This window comes from Mauremys reevesii, linkage group 17 (genome assembly GCF_016161935.1).
Source record: "Mauremys reevesii isolate NIE-2019 linkage group 17, ASM1616193v1, whole genome shotgun sequence".
In the NCBI taxonomy this organism is placed as follows: Eukaryota; Metazoa; Chordata; order Testudines; family Geoemydidae; genus Mauremys; species Mauremys reevesii.
The window spans coordinates 5,350,388-5,371,214 of NC_052639.1; the positions used below are offsets into that span (position 1 = coordinate 5,350,388).

Sequence of the window (20,827 nt, forward strand, 5' to 3'; positions counted from 1 at the left end):
AGGAGGTCAGACTAGATGATCATAATGGTCCCTTCTGATCTCGAATTCTATGATTCTATGATAAACCCAAGTAAGCATCTACACATGGTCTGCGTGGGTTTAACTAACCCAGTTTGCACACGGACCAGGCCTTGGTGTTTCCAGTGGTTTTAGCCTCTTTACCAAGGCAACACATCTCTCCCCGAACCTGGCCCTGCAGCTCTGGGGACACCACCATTGAGCGGACTCACCTCCAGAACGTTCTTCTTGCTGGATTTCTCTTTGGGAGCCCAGGACACAGCAGCCCCCCGCAGATTCACAGTATGCTCGGGCGTGGTCAGCATGGAAGGGTGTTTCTGGGGGAAGGAAAGAGGATGGTCACGCCCAGGGAGACGCTGGGCTCTGTTCAGAGGAGCAGAGCAGCAAGGCTGTCGCAGGGTGGAGAACGTTTGCTCTATGTGAGCTATAAAACCAGCCATGTGGGCAGGGGTCCCATGTCTGTCCATGGCATTTCCATCAGGCTCAGAGCTGGGAGTGGGCGGACCGAGGCAGGTACAGCCAGCGCTGTCCTGCCCTCCTGCCATCAGCCTTCTGGTGTGGTTCCTGCCAGGGACACAGGTCTCTCTCTATAGGCAACGTGGCTGCAGGTACGAAGGGGAACCCAGCCCGGTGTCAGACCCAGCACAAGGTGGCTAGAACCCTGGATGAGGGGACCCGATCAGCTCCTCCTTCCATCTGAGCTGGCAGAGGGCAGCCCCTCCACACTCCAACGGCCACGGGCCATCAGGAGTGCTGGCCAATGGAGACAGGCCCAGCAGGAGTCAGGCCATGCCATGGGAACACAGAGTAGGGATTAGAATCTAGGCCTTTCGGCTCCCAGCCACCGAGTGCCTCACCCAGAGTCAGTTGTACCAAAACAAGCCGATCAGAGGTTAATACGGTTTCATTCCATTGGCATAGATCAAAGGATTCAAACCCTGGGGGCTCAGAGTGTTGATTGGGCCTGCAGCATATCTGCTGCATCACTGAGCCCAAGCAGGCAAAGATCATGAGTCAGGCTCCAAAAAATCATCCGAATTGGCTTAAAAACCATGAGTTTAAAATACTACTACTACTGTGGGGGGGTTTTCTTTGCCTCTGGGTGCTGGAGCCATTTGGGGTTGTGTTCCCAGCTTTTTCTCCACAACCACAAGAGTAGAAACTTCTTTTTTTAAAACTGAAAGCTGAAATTCTCACCTAATTAGGGTGACCAGACAACAACTGTGAAAAAACAGGACAGGGGGTGGGGGAATAGGTGCCTATATAAGAAAAAGTCCCAAAAAACTGGACTGTCCCTTTAAAAACAGGACATGTGATCACCCTACACCTAATCATGTTTGCAGGAGTTGGGGCTTTAAGAAAAACATCGAAGATCACAAGACCTGGGATGAAGCCACAAGAGGTGCCAGAACTCTCTCCCATTCTGCAGCATCTCAGCTTTTATTAAAAACAAAACAATCATATTTCTACTGCTCATGGTTGCAGAGTGAACCACCCCAGCATAAGCAGGGTGTGACTTTGCAGTGAGTCTGCAGAATGCTCAGAGAAGAATGAACTCTGCCGGCCCCTAGTAATCACATCAGGGAGAGGGGTTGGGGTAAAGCTCAGTGATGACAGCTGACTTGTCATTGGTAACTATTTCATTTGTGCCTTCTACTGAGGTCACCGGGAGATCTGTGTGCACTGAGGGGAGGTTGAAATTCTAAACTGATGCTCATGGGTCATAATTAAAAATGTAATTCAACCCTCCCCTGGACTGGACACCGAGATTGCCACGAGTATTTCTAAGACTAGGGCAATACTAGAAACTTTTGCCTGGATAGCAATAGCAGGTAGGGATGCAATATTTTGATGACATTTTAATCCTGGCAAGAGCCCTAGCGTGGACACAGTTATACTGGCCAAAAAGTCCTTTTGCTGGGAGAGCTTATTTTGAACTGGTATAAACTTGTGTTGATGGAAGGTGCATCTCCACTATAACTGTGCCCAGGGGCGGCTCCAGGCCCCAGCATGCCAAGTGCGTGCCTGGGGCGGCAAAATACCTAGAGCCGCCCCGACTGTGCCTGAAGGAGCCTAGACCTAAATACCAGAGGGAGCAGAACTCCCATCTGAAGCAATCTGGGTGAGGAGGGAGTGATGGGCTGGGGGCCAGCATGGAATGCTCCCATGAAGGCGAGGAACGTCCCTTCCTGGCTTCTCTCTCTGGGACGTCCGTAGTGCTGGCACTGGGCACGTGGTTATCGGTTTTGCGTCGGGGGCTCAGGGCTCTGGTGTGCATGTGGCTTGCTGGGTTTTTCTAATAGAACGCAGCTTTCCACTGGGAAATGTCAGTGAAATACCCAGGCTCTTTGCTATTCCACAGGGGATTAACGAGTCTGTCTGCTCCAACCTCGTGGGCTGGGATTTTCCACTGAGCGAGTATACGGCGGGAACTAAGCCGGAATAAGGGAGGGTTTGAATTGCAAGAGCAATATTTATTTCTGATTAGCTCCCTGTACGGACTCTCTTCTTCTGGAAGAAAAGTGCCTTTTTCTGGGTTAGCCATTTCTGTTCCACAATTGCTCTTCTGCTCAGTTTCCCCTAAGGCAGTTAGGGACCCAGATCAGTGGGGATTTGGCACCTTATTCCCTGAGGTTCCTTTGAAATCCCAGCCCCCATCGCCCACCAGTCAGGAAATTGCATCAGGCATTTCAGCGAGCTGAAGGGCTCCCGGATGCACCATTTTTATTAATCCCCCCACCCCCCATGAGCACAGCTCTCCCCCCTGGCTGAGCCTCAGCGACGGAGTTTGCAGGAATAGGAGTGTGGCCCTACAGAGCTCCCCGCACTGTGCGTGGATGTCACATTGCTGCATCTGGCTGGGGGTCTGCTTGGGGCATGGAGCTCCTTGCAGATACATTTCTTCTCTGGCCCCAGTCTCTTCCCCTTGCTGCAAAATGCCGCCAAAAGTGTTGCAAGCCCACAGCAGCCCTGAGCTGTGTGACAATGCGCACCAGTGCTGTGAGCAGCCTTCCCTATTTCGAGCGGCTCTGACCACAGCTCGAAGGCTGAGCGAGGGAGTTCTGGGTTTCCTTTGTCACTGGTGGTAACTTACTCGCGTCTCTTATTATAAACACTAATCCGGGAGGGGGAAAACAGCCTTGCACAGCAGCTCTGTCTCTTCCCCTGCTGAGTCACTCCACTCGCATCCAGCGCCTAGAAGGGGTCCAGACCACATGAACAGGGGGCTTTTCAATGCAAGCCACACACTCTAGGGAGCATCACCCAATTTCAGATTCCAGAGCGAGATTTGACTGGTTAATCGACTTTCAAAGCCCTGGCTGGGATGATTTAGTTGGGGTTGGTCCTGCTCTGAGCAGGGGGTTGGACTAGAACCTCCTGAGGTCCCTTCCAACCCTGAGATTCTAGGATTCTATGGTCCCACTATTTTCAGGGTCAATTAGGAGACAAGTCAGCCAGACCCAGAGTCACTTTGCTCCTTGCAGAAAGCTTGCTCGGCACCTGGGAAGCATCTCCTGCAGGGTGATGAAGGAGGGAGGGTACAAGCCAGAGGCTGCATAGGGAAGGGCCGGGAAATTGTTGTGCTGCCTGCAGCCTGTCAGCAGCTCCCAATCTGGGCCTAGCAAGGACAGTAGCCAAAGGCTGGCAACTCACCAAGCTGCTGGAGGACAAATGCTTTGACTCCTTAAAAAAGGTCAAGATGCCCCCCTCCAGGACAGTCCAGGATGAGCTCCAGTTCTTCCTGGGGGAGGAATGAGGAGGAAAGCATTAAACCCAGATGCCGGTTACGCGGGCAGGACCCTGTTCCCATGCTGCCAGCTGAGGAAGGGAAAGTGGGGGGAAGCCCTACGCACGGCACAGCCCCTTCCCTCAACGGCCTCCTCCCTTCCTAAGGAGACGCTGGTTCCTTCACTGCCGGTTGGTCCGGGAGTCCTACATAAAAATCCTCCTCCCCGTGCTCGGAGCTGTACACAGGGAGAAGTGCCAAGTCTGCGGCCAGATGCTGGCACAGCCCTTTGCCGTCCAGGAGGCTGGGCGGCCTGGAACACTTACCAACCGAGGAGGGGAGGTTAGACCCAAATGAACATTGTCTACCTAACCCTGCATCCCACCGCAGGCTGCTCAGGCTAGGGGCAGGGAGCGCCTGGCAAGTTCTGCTCAAAATGTGAATGTTTGCAACAGCAGGTGCATAGATTTCAAAGCCCGAAGGGACCATTATAATCTCGTTTGATCTCCTGCATAATAGCTGGGAACTGCTCTAGGTTCTGGCACCCCCAGGACTGCCCATGGGTCCCTCTTCAGCCAGCATTGAGTCCCCAGAGCAGTGAGCTGGGATACTGAAGCCCTCAGGGTGTCCCGGGTGTCTACACTGCAGAGCTAGTCTGGGGGATCGGCTCCAGGTGTGAGCAGCCAGGCTGCAAAGCCCTGCTGGCATCACTGGGACCTCAGTGGTGCTGCATTCCCCCGTGCGTGTCACTAGGATTTCAGGGGGGCAGCCCCTGGTTCTTTGTGCCACACTACGCTGAGACGCTCTGTGACCCTCTGCCCTTGTGGGCACACGGGAGGGAATTGTAGGAAGGTGCTGGAGGGCTGCCTCTGTCCTCGCTTCTGTGTGGGCAGATTACCAGCCCCAGGGATGGCAGACCCAGGGCTTTAACCAAGACCCCCAATGGGCCAGCTAGGCCGAGCTGAAAGCTGCACCCCACTTGGGTATGGGAGATGAGACGGGGGTAAGCGCCCAGGATAGCTCTGCACTGAAGACAAACCCCTGCACAGAGCTTGTACTGGGGGAATTGTCCTCTAGTCAGCTCCATGACTGGCCTGGCCCCTGGAGGATGGTGCAGTGATGTATAAGGGCCATAGCAGGAGAGCAAATCCCTCTTCAGTCTCGTCTTGGAATGGAGGCTGGATCTTGCCAAATTTGGAGAAATTTGCAGAATGTATCAAAAATTGTGGCACCACCCTCAAAGAGCGGGACTGGCTGAGACTTTCCTAGTTTATTCTCCCTAGCTCAGGTGCAGGGGCGGCTCTAGCCATTTTGCCGCCCCAAGCACGGCGGCATGCCGCGGGGGGCGCTCTGCCGGTCGCTGGTCCCACGGCTCTGGTGGACCTCCTGCAGGCGTGCCTGCGGATGCTCCACCGAAGCTGCGGGACCAGCGGACCCTCCGCAGGCACGCCTGCGGGAGGTCCACCGGAGCCGCCTGCCGCCCTCCCGGCGACCGGCAGAGTGCCCCCTGTGGCATGCCGCCCCAAGGACACGCTTGGTGTGCTGGGGCCTGGAGCCGCTCCTGCTCAGGTGCTTCCAGGACCCACCTCACTCTAGTATCTGAACAGGCCTGTGGGGTGTGGCTACCACCACATTGCACACATGGAGAACTGCGGAACTGAGAGACGCATGGAGCACGTCTATGCTGCAGGCGGGGGGTGACTGCAGCACGCATAGACAGACCCAAGCTACCTCTAATCTAGCTAGCACAGGCGCCCAGAGGCTTTTACTCCCATCTCCAACCATACCCCACAGCAGCACGTGCCCTGGATCCATTCAACTCTCCACTTTAACAGCCACCTCAGAAGCTCCTGTATCAACAGATCGGCACATCTGCCCGTCACGCAGCCCATGCGTTTGCAAAGCTGTTTTGCCTTAACACAGCTGAGGCTGCACTGGAGCAAGGCAATGAAGTCAGCTTCCCGTGGAGTTCAATTCAATCTCTCCTACCCTCGGATTGTCCAGGGAGCCGCCCTGCCCTGCCCTGCCCTGCAGAGCCCCGGGGAAGCTGTGCAGGGGAAAGCGAGCGCTGTTCCCTCAGCCCCACTGCAATGTCACCTGCTTGGCGAGAACGGGAGCAGACTGCCCCCTGAGTATGCTCAGCATCAGTCACTTACAGCTGAACCTTCCCTCCCTAACCCTTGGCTGCAAATGCAGCCTGGACTCAGGTGGGAGCAGCCAGGAACCAGCCGCACCTTCCCAGAACAGCTTTGGTCAGTTGCTCATGAGATACTTGGAGCCCAACGGCCTCCTGGTTAGTAAGACACCAGTGTGCACTTGGCCCCACAGCTCACCCCCTGGGTCACAGTGGAACTGCAGTGGGGTGAGCACCCGCTCCAGCCCCGCAGAGAGCTGGGGCTGGGGAAGGGGGAAGTGGCTGCAGCTGGGGCCACGCCCCAAACAGATTAACTGGGCCTTGTAAGAAGGCCAGGGCAGCCAGGAGCTCAGGAGTCTCTCTCTGCTTCTAGAGAGGAGGGCCTGGCTGCAGTACTGGGAGTGCAGCGGGGCTGGGGGAAGGCTAGAGGAGCTGGGGAGCTCCGGCCTGGAAACCCCCCAGGCTGCGGCCTAGCTGAGGGCCTAAGACCAGTACCGGGGCAGCCCAGCTATAGGGAGAGGCAGCCTTGCCTGTGATGAGCAGCTGCTACGCTGCAGTCTGCCCCAGGGCGTGGGGGCTAAGTGATGACTGGCAGTAGCCAAGACTGAGGCGAGGTGGGGATATGGGTGGGGGTTCCCTGGGGAGAGGAGACCCTAAGACTGAGAGGTTACTGCCAGGGGGCAGCACCCCAGATAACAGGGTCCAGGAGGGACATGGGGGGCCAATCTGTGGCAGATCACCGACCTGCAGAGGGTGCTGTGGGCTGGAAATCGAGCTAATTCCCTGAGAGACCAGCAGGAGGCGCCGCAGGGGTGAGCCTGCACACTCTTACAGGGATTGGATGGGGGGTCTGCAGTTGTACCATTCATGGGCAGCCGTGTCACGAGAGGGGGAGCTGCCCATCTGAGTCGCTGGGTGAAATCTCTGGCCTGAGTTATGCAAGAAGTCAGACTAGGTGATCACAATGGTTTCTTCTGGCTTTAGAAATCTCTGAATGAACAACATGACTCCCGGGAAAACGAGAGGTGGGGGCTTACTATCTGCCTGCAGCACTGGGGCTGTGTGCTGGGGATGCCCCAGCACCGGGGGACGAGAGCTCGGCGTTTAGCCTAGTTATAGACTCAAGGTGCTCGATCTATGTAGCTTAACAAGGGGAAGGTTCAGGGGTGACTTGATTAGTCTGTACGTACCTACCTGGGGAACAGATATAATTAATAATGGGCTTTCAGTCTAGCAGAGTAAGGTCCAGCCCAAGCCAGTGGCTGGAAGTTGAAGCTAGACCGGTTCAGACTGGAAATAAGGTGAAAATGTTTAACAGGGAAGGTCATTAGCCACCGAGGACTGTCGGTGATGAAGAATCACTGACACCATTTTTAAATCCAGGTCGGATGTTTCTCTAAAAGCTCTGGGAATTACTGTCTGCTGTGTGGAAAGCCAGCGAGTGGGAAGGTTGCCCTGGTGCTTCGTGCCCCGCTGAGACTCTCTTACCGTAATCGCTTTCCTTTATCAGCTGTTTTTGTCCGGTAAAGAACTCCGGCCTTGTCCAGGCTTTTGAACTGAAATCAAAGATAAGTCAGGGTGCACGTCTGCCCCGGGAGCCTTTCCCAAGGGAAACCGGCTTTCAAAGAGCCACTCATCAGTACCGCTGCTGGAGTGGCCACAACGCGCCGGTCTAGTGGGGACGGGGCCTGCCCTGCTGCCATCTCCCTCCCCGCCCGTAAGCACCCGGGAAATGCCCGCGGGTTTTCAGCCGGGCGTCTGGAGCACAAGCTATAACTCGCCCCAGGGCCCTATTTCAGGAAGTGTTAGGAGCAGACGCTTAGCTGGAAGCCCCCCAAGCACGTCCACTGAAATCCAGGTGGTGCCCCAGGTGCTTCAAGTCAGGCACGTGCTACAGCACCTCCCCGACCCGAGGCCCAGCGGCTGCCCGCAGACAGGGTGGGGTCAGGAGCTGGGGATCTCTGCAGCTGTCCTTTATGGTCACAATCGCCCCACAGCTACAGTACCCCTTGAGTTAGCCAGCTGGCCACTACACCAGCTGCCCAGCCCTGGCCATATGGGTGCCCCGCCCCTCCCCCGGGACCCAGGCAGGTGAACAGAACTTGTTGGGAAATGGCAAATGGCACCAAAGGACAAAGTTAAAGTCAGATTTGCTGACAGATCCAAAGAAGCCAGCATGACCCCATTAGCAAAATGGGCCCAGCCATCTCCCTCACCTTCTCCTCTTTCTGGATGAGGATCGCTGGCATGTAGTTGTGCCAGCTGGCAAAAGGGCTGCTGTCCTGGCTGGACCCACTGCTTGTTCTCCGGTGACCCCCTGGCACAGAGACCTGAAAGCAGATACCAGTTAGTCACAAACCATATTTATCACTAAGGCTGAGAGCCCCAGCCAGCAAACCCCATTGTGCTGGGAGCTGTACACGCATAGTAGAGAACTTCCTCTGAACACAGCAAGGTTGGGAGGTGAGGGGACAGAAGGAGCAAGGACTTACCCAAGGTCACCCAGCAGGGCAGAGCTGGGAACAGAACCCAGGTCTGCCACATGCCAGACCAGTGCCCTGCCCACAGGGCCATGCTGTCCTCCACTTTCCTGGCACCTCCTCTGTGCCCTCTGGCTGGCTGGAGTGAATCACCCCCTGACCAAAGGTGGCAGCGGGCAAAGCAAACCCACCATGCCTGGCCTTTGTCTTCATACCGTGGCCAGTACCTGATGGCTCAGTCAGAGGTCAGCGTAAGAATTTCTGCAAGGCTCAGGGCACAGCCTGTGGCGTGAGCTATGACTGCCCTGAGCTTAGCAGGCAGAAACCCTGATATCACTGGCCAGCCCGTTCTCCAGCCCAGCCCCATGCAGTGTCCCAGCCGCATGGCCCCACAAGCCGGGCTCCTGGCAGGGGAAGGAGGGTTTGCTTTAAAAGTATCTGCCACTAGCTCCGCTGAGCAGGCCCTGTGCAGACACGACGGAACAGTGCTGGGGTGGGCAGGCTCCCCTTAGCACAGCCCCTTCCTAGCCTGGAGAACGCGAGCGTTTGCAGGGAGCCCTGTATCCCCCCAGGAGCAGGGGCCGGCTCCACCTCAAAGCTTCCATGGAGCACAGCTGCTTTTTCTGCCTGGCCAGCCTATGTAAAGCCACCCTACCCTGGTGGGGCTCGGAGTTACTTTGCCTGCTAGCTCCGTCATAGGCCCTGTCCCTGCAGGGTGGCACAGCTGCACTCCCACAGCACGGACTGGCTGCCCTGGGGCAATATGGGGCTCGTGCTGGGGCAGTGGCCGCAGCTCAGAACTCCAGGCTAGGCAGAGCCCCAGACTAGGTGGCCTAAGGCCTCGGGGCACCACCACGGCTCTGGCTCCGTCAGGAGTTCTGGCCTTGCTGCAGGAAGGTGGGGGAGGGTCTCTGGGCTGGGCCATGCAGGATGGATGGGAGGGTCAACATGGCCCCTTCTGGCCTGGAAACCCATGAACACACGTGTGGCAGCAACAACACGCTCAGCGCTGGACAGCTGTGGGATCCTGCCCCCTCGAGCGCCAGCCTGTGCTATGGCTGCTTCCTTGGGATCGCGGCTTACGCCCTCCACCCCAGGATGTGTGGGGAATGTCTACCCTCCCACCTCCTCCACCCCCAACCCAGACAGTGCCCCCCAGCTGCCTGTAAGCCTGACCGTCCCCCTTCCCCTCTCACGCTGCTGCCTCCAGCTTGGCCCCACACCCTGGGGCTGGCGCTTTCATCACGTCACTTGTGGGTTTTCCAGTTGTGCCTAGAGGCCCCTCCTGAGATCAGGAGCCCAAGGCGCCAGCCCCTCCCCCCCACACCGAGCCCTCAGCCAGCCCTGCTGCCCCAGAGCTCCTGAGCATCAGCCCTTTAATGCTGGGAACTCCCCAGCCCCCACCCCCGCCGCTCTGCACGGACACCCCTTCACTCCACCAAGCCCGCTGAACTCTCTCACTCCCCGCCCTGCACTGGTGTCCCCCCAGCACCCGCTTCCTTCACTGCTGAGCACCTCTGGGGAAATCCAGCGCTTGGACAGACTGTGCCCGTTTCCCCATCTTCTGTGGGGAACAGCTCTGTGCCCCGCAGGGACGCTGGGCCTCTCCCCTCGGGTGCCCCTCCGCAGCCCAGGGGCTTGCCACATCATTAGAAGGGCACACGTCATCCTCCCCTTCCCTGTGCTGTCCCCACTCCCCTTCACCCTGCCCTCCGCTCCACTTCCACCCTGACTTCTTCCCCAAGAGCCACCAGGCTCCATTTCCTCCTCCTTTCAACCCCCATACCCCTGCCTGGCCCTCGTCCCCCCACCAGCTCCTCGCCAGGGCCGCGCTCCGTACCGTGTCCGAGGAGAAATGGTCAGGGTAGAAGGCTTGCCCCTCGGGGTTGTTCTGGCTGCACCAGCCCGGAGAGGGGCTCAGCTCTGCCGAGTGCCTGGGGGATCTCCCTGGCAGAAGGTAAGGCTCATAGGATCCCACCGGGGAATAGTCCTCCTCCGGGTAACCATCCAGCTCCTCGGGGGACAGGTCCGGATAGTCTGTTTCCGGAGTCGGTGGCTGAGAACATAAGAGAGGTCACCTTTGCGCACCCCTCCACTTCCCCCATGCTCCCTGTGCCCCACCAGGGTGCGCTCCCCAGACCCCCTTGCAGACAGGAGAGTACCCAGCAGGATTCTCCTGAGGTTTCCTGGATCCTGGAGATCCCCAACACCTCCCTGGGTTATTCCCCAGACCACCACCAAGAATCTACCCGCCCAGTCGGCCCTGTTCTATTCTGCACTTCATCAAACCCAGCCATCACTCCACGCTCCCCAGAGCTACTGGCTTGGGCTTCCCGTTGGACCAGCCAGCTTTTCTCTCACTCCTGCTCCTCCTGGTGGCTCACCCTCTGGTCCATGGGTCTGTACGGTGCAATTGCAGGCTGCATCTCCTGGGCGCTGGTCTCGTCCGCAGCCGGGGGCGGCTCCCACGATGTCTCACCCGTTACCGAATTATAGAAAAACACCTGGCCACTGGCGTCATCCACATACTGGCCCCATTCGGCCGCCGCGGGACTGGGGGCAAGAGATGGCAAGGGAGAGGGAGCAGGACTCACTCCATCTTCTGGGCACCCGAACGGGGAATCCCAGGTAGTCTCGCCCGTCACTGAGTTGTAGTAGAACAAGTGCCCACTGCCCGTGTCCGTATGGGTCTCCCAGTCCGCAAGGACACTGCTAGGGCAGTGCTGGGGTTGGGAGGGGTCAGTGGCTGCTGATTGCTGCCGGAGCTCCTGTATGTTCACATACACCGGGGTGGGGTTCTCCTCCTCCTGGCAGGCCTGGGGAGAGATCAGGACCACAGTCTGTCAGGCTGGATTTGGGATGGCAGCACTGGGCGGGAGATGATGTGGGTGGGGTCTGGGCAGGGATGGCGAGAGCATTCGGGTTGGACTGTCAGAAATGTGCTGGCCATGGTGGGGAGAACAGCTGATGGAGCCAGGGTTTCTGGGAACTCAAGGCGGAGCTCTGGCCGCCAGAGGGACATTGCTGCACTGTCAGGCCAGGCTCCCTCCCAGGGCTGCTAGGCCCATGTGTCCCAAACCCATGAGCCAGGCCCCAAAAGTCATGAGTTTAAAAGATAATAAATACTGTGGCCCAAAGATCTTCTGGGTTTCGAGCCCCTGGGGGTCACATTTTCCAGCTTTTCTCCGCCTAGGAACTCACTCTGATGTCAATGAGAACTCAGATCTCTCATGACTCCAGGAGCTGAGGCTTTAAAAACCAAACACATACCGTCCCGAGACTCCTGATGGAATTGTAACCACTGGCAACTCAGCCTCCCCAATCCTGAACTCCACCCGCGGGAAAGAGCCCTGTCCTCACCTCTGTAACACGTCCTCATGAGGGCGCACTAGGTTTCACTTCCCTCCCCCACTGCTGCACCAGGCTCTTCCCAGGCCCTATCAGGAAAGCCCCAACACCGCAGTTTTGGAGCCTTCGCTCACAGCGCCCCCACTGCCAAGCCATTCAGTCAGTCTCCCACGCCACAGCCACGCAGCCAGCCGGCCACCTGCCTGCCCCCCCAGGGCGCATCACAAGCTCTATGTCACTGTCTCCTGGCCCCCCAGGGTGGAGAGGGCATTGCCAGAGAGTGCTGCAGTCTGGCTATCCCTGCTCAGCACAACTGCCCTCAGGGGGGCATTGCAGCCAGTGGAGGGGCTCAGACTACCCCCTTCACGCTGAGCTGTTTTTGCTGGCAACATACTTTGTACATATCTGGGGAGAAAATAACGACACTACAAAACCCCTTCTACACAAGGAACGTCGATAAAGTCACTAGAGATCCATTATTGTGAGGACACAGGGCAAAAACTACACCGTGCTACGCTTGCACTTGAGGTCTAAAAATAGTGGCATGGTAGGCTGTGTAAAAGCAGCGTATTGCACCCAATAAAAACCCCGCACTGGCTCCTGTAATTGGGCTGTGTGCCTCTGCATGAAAGGGACGGCCCAGGGGTTAGAGCCCAGTTCTCTTCCCTGATCTTGGACAAGTCACGTCATTTCTCTCCGCTCCCACCTGCAGCAAGGGGAGAACAGCCTTGCCCTGCCTCGCCTCGTGGGGGGAGGGGAGCATTGGGAGGTGCTCAGAGAATCCAGCAATGGGTCCCAGGCAGCAGACTGAGGCGGGGCCAGCATCCTTTTCGTTTGTACAGGTTTCACCAAATTGATTTAAAAAAACCCAACCAACCAATCCGCACAATTGTAGTTAAAGCAGGGTCACTTTTTTGGTGCCAATAAGCCTAAAAACCAGACTGCTTCTTTAGATATCTAGATTTAATCATCCACATTTGAACATTTTGGCCCAATTTAATGGAACATGAAAAATGTCCAGTTCGCTCTGGAAAGTCAGGGAATGCACAACCTCAGAACAGGTATAAGTAGGGGCATTTCCAGCAGATCGAGGGATGTGATCATTCCCCTCTACTCAGCACTAGTGAGGCCTCATCTGGAGTACTGTGTCCAGTTTTGGGCCCCACACTACAAGAAGGATGTGGATAAATTGGAGAGAGTCCAGCGGAGGGCAACAAAAATGATTAGGGGGCTGGAGCACATGACTTATGAGGAGAGGCTGAGGGAACTGGGATTGTTTAGTCTGCAGAAGAGAAGAATGAGGGGGGATTTGATAGCTGCTTTCAACTACCTGAAAGGGGGTTCCAAAGAGGATGGATCTAGACTGTTCTCAGTGGTAGAAGATGACAGAACAAGGAGTAATGGTCTCAAGTTGCAGAGGGGGAGGTTTAGGTTGGACATTAGGAAAAACTTTTTCCCTAGTAGGGTGGTGAAGAACTGGAATGGGTTACCTAGGGAGGTGGTGGAATCTCCTTCCTTAGAGGTTTTTAAGGTCGGGCTTGACAAAGCCCTGGCTGGGATGATTTAGTTGGGTTTGGTCCTGCTTTGAGCAGGGGGTTGGACTAGATGACCTCCTGAGGTCCCTTCCAACCCTGAGATTCTATGATTCTATGAACAGTGTCAACTTTCTGATAAATCCCATTGCAGGAAATTTTAAATGTTCCTACTACAAACATATAAAGCATACAAACACACCACACCCCTGTGGCGTTTCTAAATGTCATCTGAGCAAGAGGGAGGACTGGCTTATTGACTGTACCGGGAAACTAACTGGCTTCAGGTAACCTTTTGTCACATGCCCAAAGGAAGTGAGCTGATAAGACGCAGAGAGTTGTTTTCTCCTTGTGATCTCTGCAGCTCTCTGATTGTATGTGTTACTGGAGCTATAATGGGTACAAAGTTTTCACACAGAAACACCGAGAGCTGATTGCCCCACAGCGTCTCACGCCCAGCTCCCATGGTACACACACAGAGCCAGCAGTCTCAGTTGAGAACCCAGCCAAAGGGCAGGCGCGGAAACTGAGGCACTGAGCAGGGAGGTGACTTGCCTGCACTTGCACAGGCAGAGCCAGGAACAGAAACCACCTCTCCCACCTGGCACCCTGTCCCCATCCGCTGGCTAGACCAAACTCGGAGGCTGCTCAAGCCAACCTGCCTCCCTAGGCAGATCTTCAGTGTGACGCCCCCTCCTTGGTGCCGGAATCTTTGCTCCCCACATACGAGAACCTGAACTCAGCAGAGGTGTGACGGGGGCGGGGGAGGCAGGGGGCTCAGGTGCCCCCCGTGACACCTGACTGAAGCTGGGAAGTATAACTTATCCACATGATGGAAGGGCAGCTGGGCCAGCTGGAGTGGTGCTGTGACCCCATGTACCACGTCACAACACCAGTCACTCAGAGTTGGCCTGGTCGCCCCCCCCTCCTCCCCACACTGTTGCAGTCCTTCAGGTGCCATTGCAAATTTCACCAGCCAAGCACTCAAAATAACCACCCCACCCCACCCCACCCACTCCTCCCAGAAATCTGCCACCTGCGGCAGCTGCCTAGAGACACAGCAGCCCCTGACCACAAGGTCCCCACCAAAGGTTCCCATAGCAATCACCGCTTTCCCAGCCTCTCCCCTCTCTGTATCTTGGGTTGATTCTGCCCACTTGGAACTCATTGCATTATTTTAGGCCCAGGCCCCATTTGCCACAGTCCCCGCATCGGTGTTGCTGGCTATATTTACCAACCTGCTACCTACTTCCTCTTCCTTTCCAAACCGGTGATGGAGACAAACTATGTACAGACGCAACATCAGTCTCTGGGTCGATTCACTGAACCTTCCACAACGTAACACAATTCCCATCTCCGTCACCCTTTGTCACAGACCTACAGCACAGCTCCCAGCCACGTCAAGACACGTTTACAATCTGAGTGCGATTCCCTGAGCCCCTGCCGACTGAAGCCAACTCCAGGGTATTGCGAGTGCTCCAGTCGCCTTGTCTGGCTAAGCGGTAGGATGCTTAGCCCATAAGCGACAGTTACTCTTCCCTGCTGGCTAAGATCTACCCTTCCGCACCTGGGATGAGCTGAACAAACGCAAGAGCCTGCTCCGAGATCTGGGCAGCGCTTTAGGGGCATGGGTGTCCATCTTCCAGCCCCCGGGACCACGAAGAGGAGCGAGCGCGGGCGCTTTGGCAGGCAGGAGCGTCACAGCAGCAAAGCAAAGGGAACTGGCCCCTAGCGAGAGGCCAATCGAGAGAGGAGAAAGACTTCCCCAAACCTGCCCTGATAAGGGCCTGAGCCTTTCACACGTTTCCTGTTGGGGTTTGTGGGGCGGAAGGGTTGCCGTGGTTACACAAGTTTCAAGTTATGCATAATTAGTTATTTGTTGACATTTTTCATATTCTTGCAACCTGGCGCCTGCGTTCACGCTTCTAAAAGTGGCTCGCTAGTGGCGAAAATCTGAGCAGTAACTTCTGAGACTAGGTTGGATCGAGGGGAAAGAGCCGTTAAATACCCACTTTCAAAGGTTTGCTGTTCTAAAGATTCCCTCCAGAGCCAGAAAAGTCTCTCATCTACATAGAGGACGGTTAAATTCCCACCTCCCGGGAGGAAAGTGAGACAAACACCATCCAGGGACTGGCAAAGAATATAGCACATATTAAGGACTGAAAAATACTGTAATGCACTTGGCTCAGCTGCAGGGAAAGGATGCAGCCAGTTGAGGGCGCCTTTATCCAGCTCAGCATCCAGCCTGCGAGGGCTCCATAACCCCTATAGGAAAAGGAGCTCCCATGGGGCGGTCAGGGGCACCAGCCGTGGCAGGGAGCTGGTGGCAGGCAAGGAAGCAGCCTGTGGCCGGCCAGGGGGCAGCTGCAGCAGGACAGCGTGGATGGATGGGCCGCAGCGAGAGCACAGACCAAAGAGCTGGCCATGGGTTAGATCTGCAGGCCAGGGTGTGTGCATTGGCATTGCTTCCGGAGGAGGTGTGAACCTAGACTAGTCTGGGGAGCTGCACGGAACGAGTTACCCTTGACCCCTTCAGGGGGCTGCCCTTAGGGGCTGGGTTAGGAACAGGGGTGGCATTCGTTGACTGTTGCAGTCCTGGTGGCCACGGAGTTGGCAGCTTATTCCTGGCAGCTCTCCTGAAGGAATCCTCCATCACCTGGAACATGCAAGTGGTCACGGGAATCCACCAACAAGCTCAGTACCCGGAGCACCTCTGTTCCCAGTGCGCCACCCAACCTCTCCAGGGGACTGGACCTGCCGCACTCCCTGCCGCGCCTGGCAGGAGGCTGGGTTACAACAGTCCAGCCGTGTGACAGAGTTAAGTTCCCATCGGAAACTCAGCGTGTGCGTTAGTCGATCTTGTGTCGCACTAATGTGGAGATTTGGTTAAAAAAAGAACAACAATTGTGCCTCTTTGAGAGGAGCTGCATGTGCAAGGGTCTGAGTTCACACCAGCGCTCTGATTTACCGGTCAGCAACAACGGGCTATAGACGCTGAACGTTCTCAAAAGCCACTGAAGAGCTCTCCCTTCGATTTTCAGAAACAGCCTCTCCTGGGGCATGGGGGTGGCTCAATACACCCGGAGACCTACTCCAGAGTAAAACATGGGCAGAGCAACAAACCATCCAGCAACATCTGCCTGAGTCTGCAGACAGAGCAAACAAATTCCCATTAGAATTTAGGCACAAATCTGTAGCTTCTCCACTCAGCAACCTGGAGGGTGCACCCAGGGAAATGAAGTGGGGGGAGGAAAAGTACCACGTGGCTGGAGGTTTTCACTTTTGCAGAACTTTCCTCAGCCCTGACTCAGCAAGGCACCTAAGCACACGCGTAATCTTAAGCATGGGAATAGCCCCACTAAATTCAATGACTCACATGTTTCAGGTTAAGCATGTGCTCCAGGGCCAGACTGAATCAGGACCACAATCTTCTTTGGATTAGTCCGTTCATCAAACCACTTGGCCTAGAACCACCAAGCAGCTTTTATCCTTTTGCCCTCAAAGAGGCTGACAGCCAAGATCTCTTTTTTTAAACGGTCTGGTGCAGTCTTGCAGTTGTTTTATAGAACAGAACTAATACAGCACGCAAGGTCCTTGGGGCCAGACCAGCTAACTACATAGGCCACTCCAGAGCTTCATACTGAACGTGCAGTGTTCATTTTGTCAGTAATGGTGAAAGCAGATTTCATAGCTGCTGTGTTGTTCGCTGACACACAGAATCACAGCACTGACAGCCAGGATGAGCGTAAAAGGCATCATCTAAGCAGCAAAGACAGGGAAACCAGATTTAATCCAAACAGAGGCCTCACTGCAGGAGAACCTTTGAACACAATATTCTGAGGAGAAATGCAGGCTGACTCCTGGACTAAACTCTCAAGACATTAACATGCTAAAGCTGATCTATGCTTGCAAACAAGCCAGCTTCAGACTCTGCAGTTTCTCCAGACTCCCTAAAAAGAGGCATCTAAAATCATTCCATTCCTGCATGACACATGGCATTGAAATGGCAAAGAAGTTAAATAAAGCATGGTTATAATGTATAATCAATAAGGCTAAGTTTTTGTCACGGATATTTTTAGTAAAAGTCATGAACAATAAACGTCATAATAAAAGTCATGGGCAATAAACAAAAATTCACAGAAGCCTGTGACTTGTCCCTGACTTTCACTAAAAATATCCCTGATAAGATGGAGAGGTGGGTTCAGCACCGCTGTGGTGAGTAGGAGCTCTGGGGTTCTCCTGCCTGCAGGGGCTGGGCTGCTGTGGGCTGCCCTTGCCCTCCTAGGCAGGTGGACACTCGGGGGGGGGGTCCTCCGCAACAGCTGGGCTGCTGTGGGGGGTTCCCCCGCCGCCGGGCAGATGCAGGGGCTTCCCACCAGGGCAGGGGCTGGAATCTGTTGGGGAGCTGACTGGGAGTTCCAGTCCCGGGGCAGAAAATGTCACAGAGGTCAATGGAAGTTACAGATTCTGTGACCTCCGTGACCACCATGACATAATCATAGCCTTAACTGTAAGCAAAAATCTACATTAACAAGAATATCAAAGTTGCACAGTCAGTTGCTCAAAAGACAGGAAATGCCAGAGTAAAGGTTGCCCATGCAACCTTAATTTGGGCCCACATGCATCAGGATGCAGTTTTTAATCACAGACTGTTGTTTTCGCCACAGGACCCTGGGCTCATTTGGTGCCCAGTGGATTAGATAGCAGTTCATTATTTCTTTTTAGGCTCCTCATTCAATATGCAGGTCTTGTTTACTGCACACCCTCCAAATGCTGCACTGAATTCAGAATTATTCATTTCCTCCTAGGCTTTTGTGTAGTGCTCATGGCCGCAGGAATGGAGTACTGCAAACCAGTCCTGAACTCACCGTAGCAACACAAGGTGAGATAGCATTACCCCCATTGTACAGATGGGTACACTGAGACACAAGGAGAGTAAGGCCAATGTTTGCAAAAGTATCCATGAATTGCAGGGGCCTCTGTTCCTGGCTGCTCAGCTATAGCCACCAAGGGCCTGTTTTTCCAGAGGCACTGAGCGCTCACAGCTCCCACTGCTTTCAGCTGCACATGAGGCCCCAGGTGTCTCCAGCGGGGCAGGAGGCACGTGCAACCAGGGCGGGTTCCCCAAGCAGCCAGGCAGACTGGGCACTGAGCACATAGGGCAACCCAGTACTGCCTAGTTCAGTGATTTGGGTCTGAGGGAAGCAGGAAAAGTGACCCAGGATAACCTCTGTTGTCTCCATGCCACCCCCTCAGTGACATGGCCCAGCTTTTCATTCCAGAGGGGCATGGCAGCCTGACCAATTAGTTGGTCCCCTTTGCTCTCCCCCCCCCAATGCCCCTCCTTTGCCCCCTAGCCCCCGGCTAACCCCCACCCTGCTCCCATATGTCCTGTGTTTGCTCCTATAAAACACAGCCACCACGAAGGGAGAGAGAACAAACCCCCCAAATAGCCCCTCACCTGTGGTAGGCCAACTGCCAGCTGGAGCCTAGCGCTGGCCATCAGGGGACATTTATCCCCAGCCTGCGCGGGCCTGGCGCAGCACTCTCACCAGGCTGGCTGGGAAAGGCAGGGCCAGGCCAGGCGGACATTTTAGAAGGCTGATCCTACTGGCTGCAGCAGGGTGGCTCCCGGGGCCCTTTATAAACAGGGCTCTCCCCACAGATGGAGAAGCAGAGCTAGGGAAGCCAGGGAGATAAGCGGCTCCCAGCAGGGTACAGGGGAGGTCGGGAGCTGGCATGTGCCCTTAGGGTATGCGAATGTTAGGCTGCCATGTGTGATAACTCGGCTCCCTGGTGCTGCTGTTTGCTCTGAGCGGCCCCGGGCTGCCCGGGAGAACAGCTGAGCCACTCAGGGTTTTAACCACAAGCCCTGCTCCTCTGGTCCAGGCTCAGGGACCCCCAAGGAATGAGCCCCCTGGGGTTTGTACCAAATGCCCAGCCAGCCGAGCTCTCCAGCCCACTCCTGCTGCCCTCCCTCCTGTGCATGCTGGCCCCACTGAGCCCAGCGGGGAGGCAGGAGGCAGGCTGGGAATAGGGGGAAGGAGGTCGGCAGGGGAGCAGAGAAGGGGCTGAGGAGAAGCGGTGGCAGGAGGCACTTGGGCAGGGGGCTGGCAGGGGATAGCGGTGGGTGGAATAGTGCTCTGATGGCGGCTGGGGCGGAGCCTGAGGGGCTGGCCCCAAAGTGAAGGCACTTGCAGCCTGATGGAGAGGTTCTTGGAGGTAGCAAGGAAACCTGTAGCTCCAGGGAAAGAGGGGAGCAAGAGCCCCATGTTGGGGAGCCAGGCAGCGGCTCCCCGAGCTGACGGGCAGAGCTCAGGGTATGCTCCGCTACAGGCGGAAGAGGTCGGTGGTGATGGCTGTTGCTGCTGCTCCCCCTGACAGAGAGCCAGCAGCTGCTCCTGGCTGCCCTTGTTGAGGAGTGAAGGCTGTGGAGAGCAGAGGTCTGAAAGGAGCAGCCGAGGAAAGGGCTGGAGGGTGAGCTGGCTAGGCCCCTGGGAGATGGGTGAGGAGAGACAGGGGAGCAATGGAGGAGGAAGGATGGCCTAGTGGTTGGGGCTTTGGCCTAGGACAGGGGAGACCAGGATTCAATGCCCTGCTCTGCCACATACTCCTTGGGCGAGTCACTTAGCGTGTCGGCGCCTCAGTGGGGCTACCAGCCCTGCCGCTGGGGGGGCGTGAGGAGACCGAGAGCTGCTCTGATCTTACAGTAATAGGGGCCAGGTAACGAGCCTGGAGGGAAAGGAACAAACTGGGTTGGGCGTGAGCAGCTGCAGTGAGAACTGTGCCCGACGGAGGGGTAGAGGCACCAGCCCTAGACATGCTGGACTGAGCACTAGCAGAGGGGGGCTTTGGCCCAGGGCTTCCCCTCAGCCCAGCAAAGTCCCTGGCCCCGGCCCACTTTGCAGGAGGGAGCCTGAGCGGTCTCGGGGTGAGACCACAGGCCTTAGGCAGCACCCCTGTGCCCCAGTTAGCATGAACCCTGCTCTGGAGCCACCGGCCCTTTCACAGCTGCCACTGCTGAGCGGGACCAAGGAGAAGGGGCCCCACTGTCACTGCTCCTCCAGACCAAAGGAGTCTGGGGATCTCTTCCCACCCAGGCTGTTGCTCCTCTGCCTGGCCCAGGAGAAATGGGGGTTCCAGGGTCCCCCTTCCCTGCAGTCCATGCTGCTTCTCCTGGCAGGGTGACTCCGGGGTTACCCCTCCATCTCAAGTGCCACATGCCCCTCCCCCGACCAGTTCCTGGGGCTGCTGCCAAGTCCCCGCTTTCCTCCTGGGGTTATGGGAGTGGGTCTTTCTCCAACCCCCCTTTTCGGGAAGCTGTGGGATGGGGGATTGTAATTACTGGGTCATTCAGTCCTGGCCTCACAGTAACGCTGGTGCCAGCTGCAGGGGGCAGGGTGCCATTTTGAAATCCCACGGCTATATTCCAAACAAGTGTGGTGTTCCCCTAGAGTTCAGGCTAGTGCAAAACCCATAAGGGGGCACCCATAATAAATAGGAGGGGGCCAATCCCACTGCTTGAACTTACTTGACACAAACAATGTACTCCAAAGTATCCATCTGCCTGGTGAGGGTCCCTGACATG

At 56.1% G+C, this 20,827-nt stretch overlaps 1 protein-coding gene across 7 annotated transcripts in view; it reads right to left on the minus strand.

Moving 5' to 3' along the window:
• ARHGAP27 (Rho GTPase activating protein 27) overlaps positions 1 to 20,827 on the minus strand; it is a 79,552-nt gene that overhangs the window by 16,787 nt on the left and 41,938 nt on the right. For 5 of the 7 annotated variants that reach the window (XM_039504195.1, XM_039504193.1, XM_039504192.1 and 2 more), the window contains 6 exons: positions 10,744 to 11,175; positions 10,200 to 10,415; positions 8,096 to 8,209; positions 7,368 to 7,435; positions 3,673 to 3,760; positions 231 to 335 (listed from right to left, as the gene is read on the minus strand). In XM_039504195.1, the coding sequence (XP_039360129.1) occupies positions 231 to 335; positions 3,673 to 3,760; positions 7,368 to 7,435; positions 8,096 to 8,209; positions 10,200 to 10,415; positions 10,744 to 11,175 (1,023 nt within the window). Of the gene's footprint in view, positions 1 to 230; positions 336 to 3,672; positions 3,761 to 7,367; positions 7,436 to 8,095; positions 8,210 to 10,199; positions 10,416 to 10,743; positions 11,176 to 14,806; positions 14,973 to 18,700; positions 18,835 to 20,827 lie in introns of those variants that run through there. The other 2 variants (XM_039504198.1, XM_039504197.1) reach the window with 2 other exon arrangements.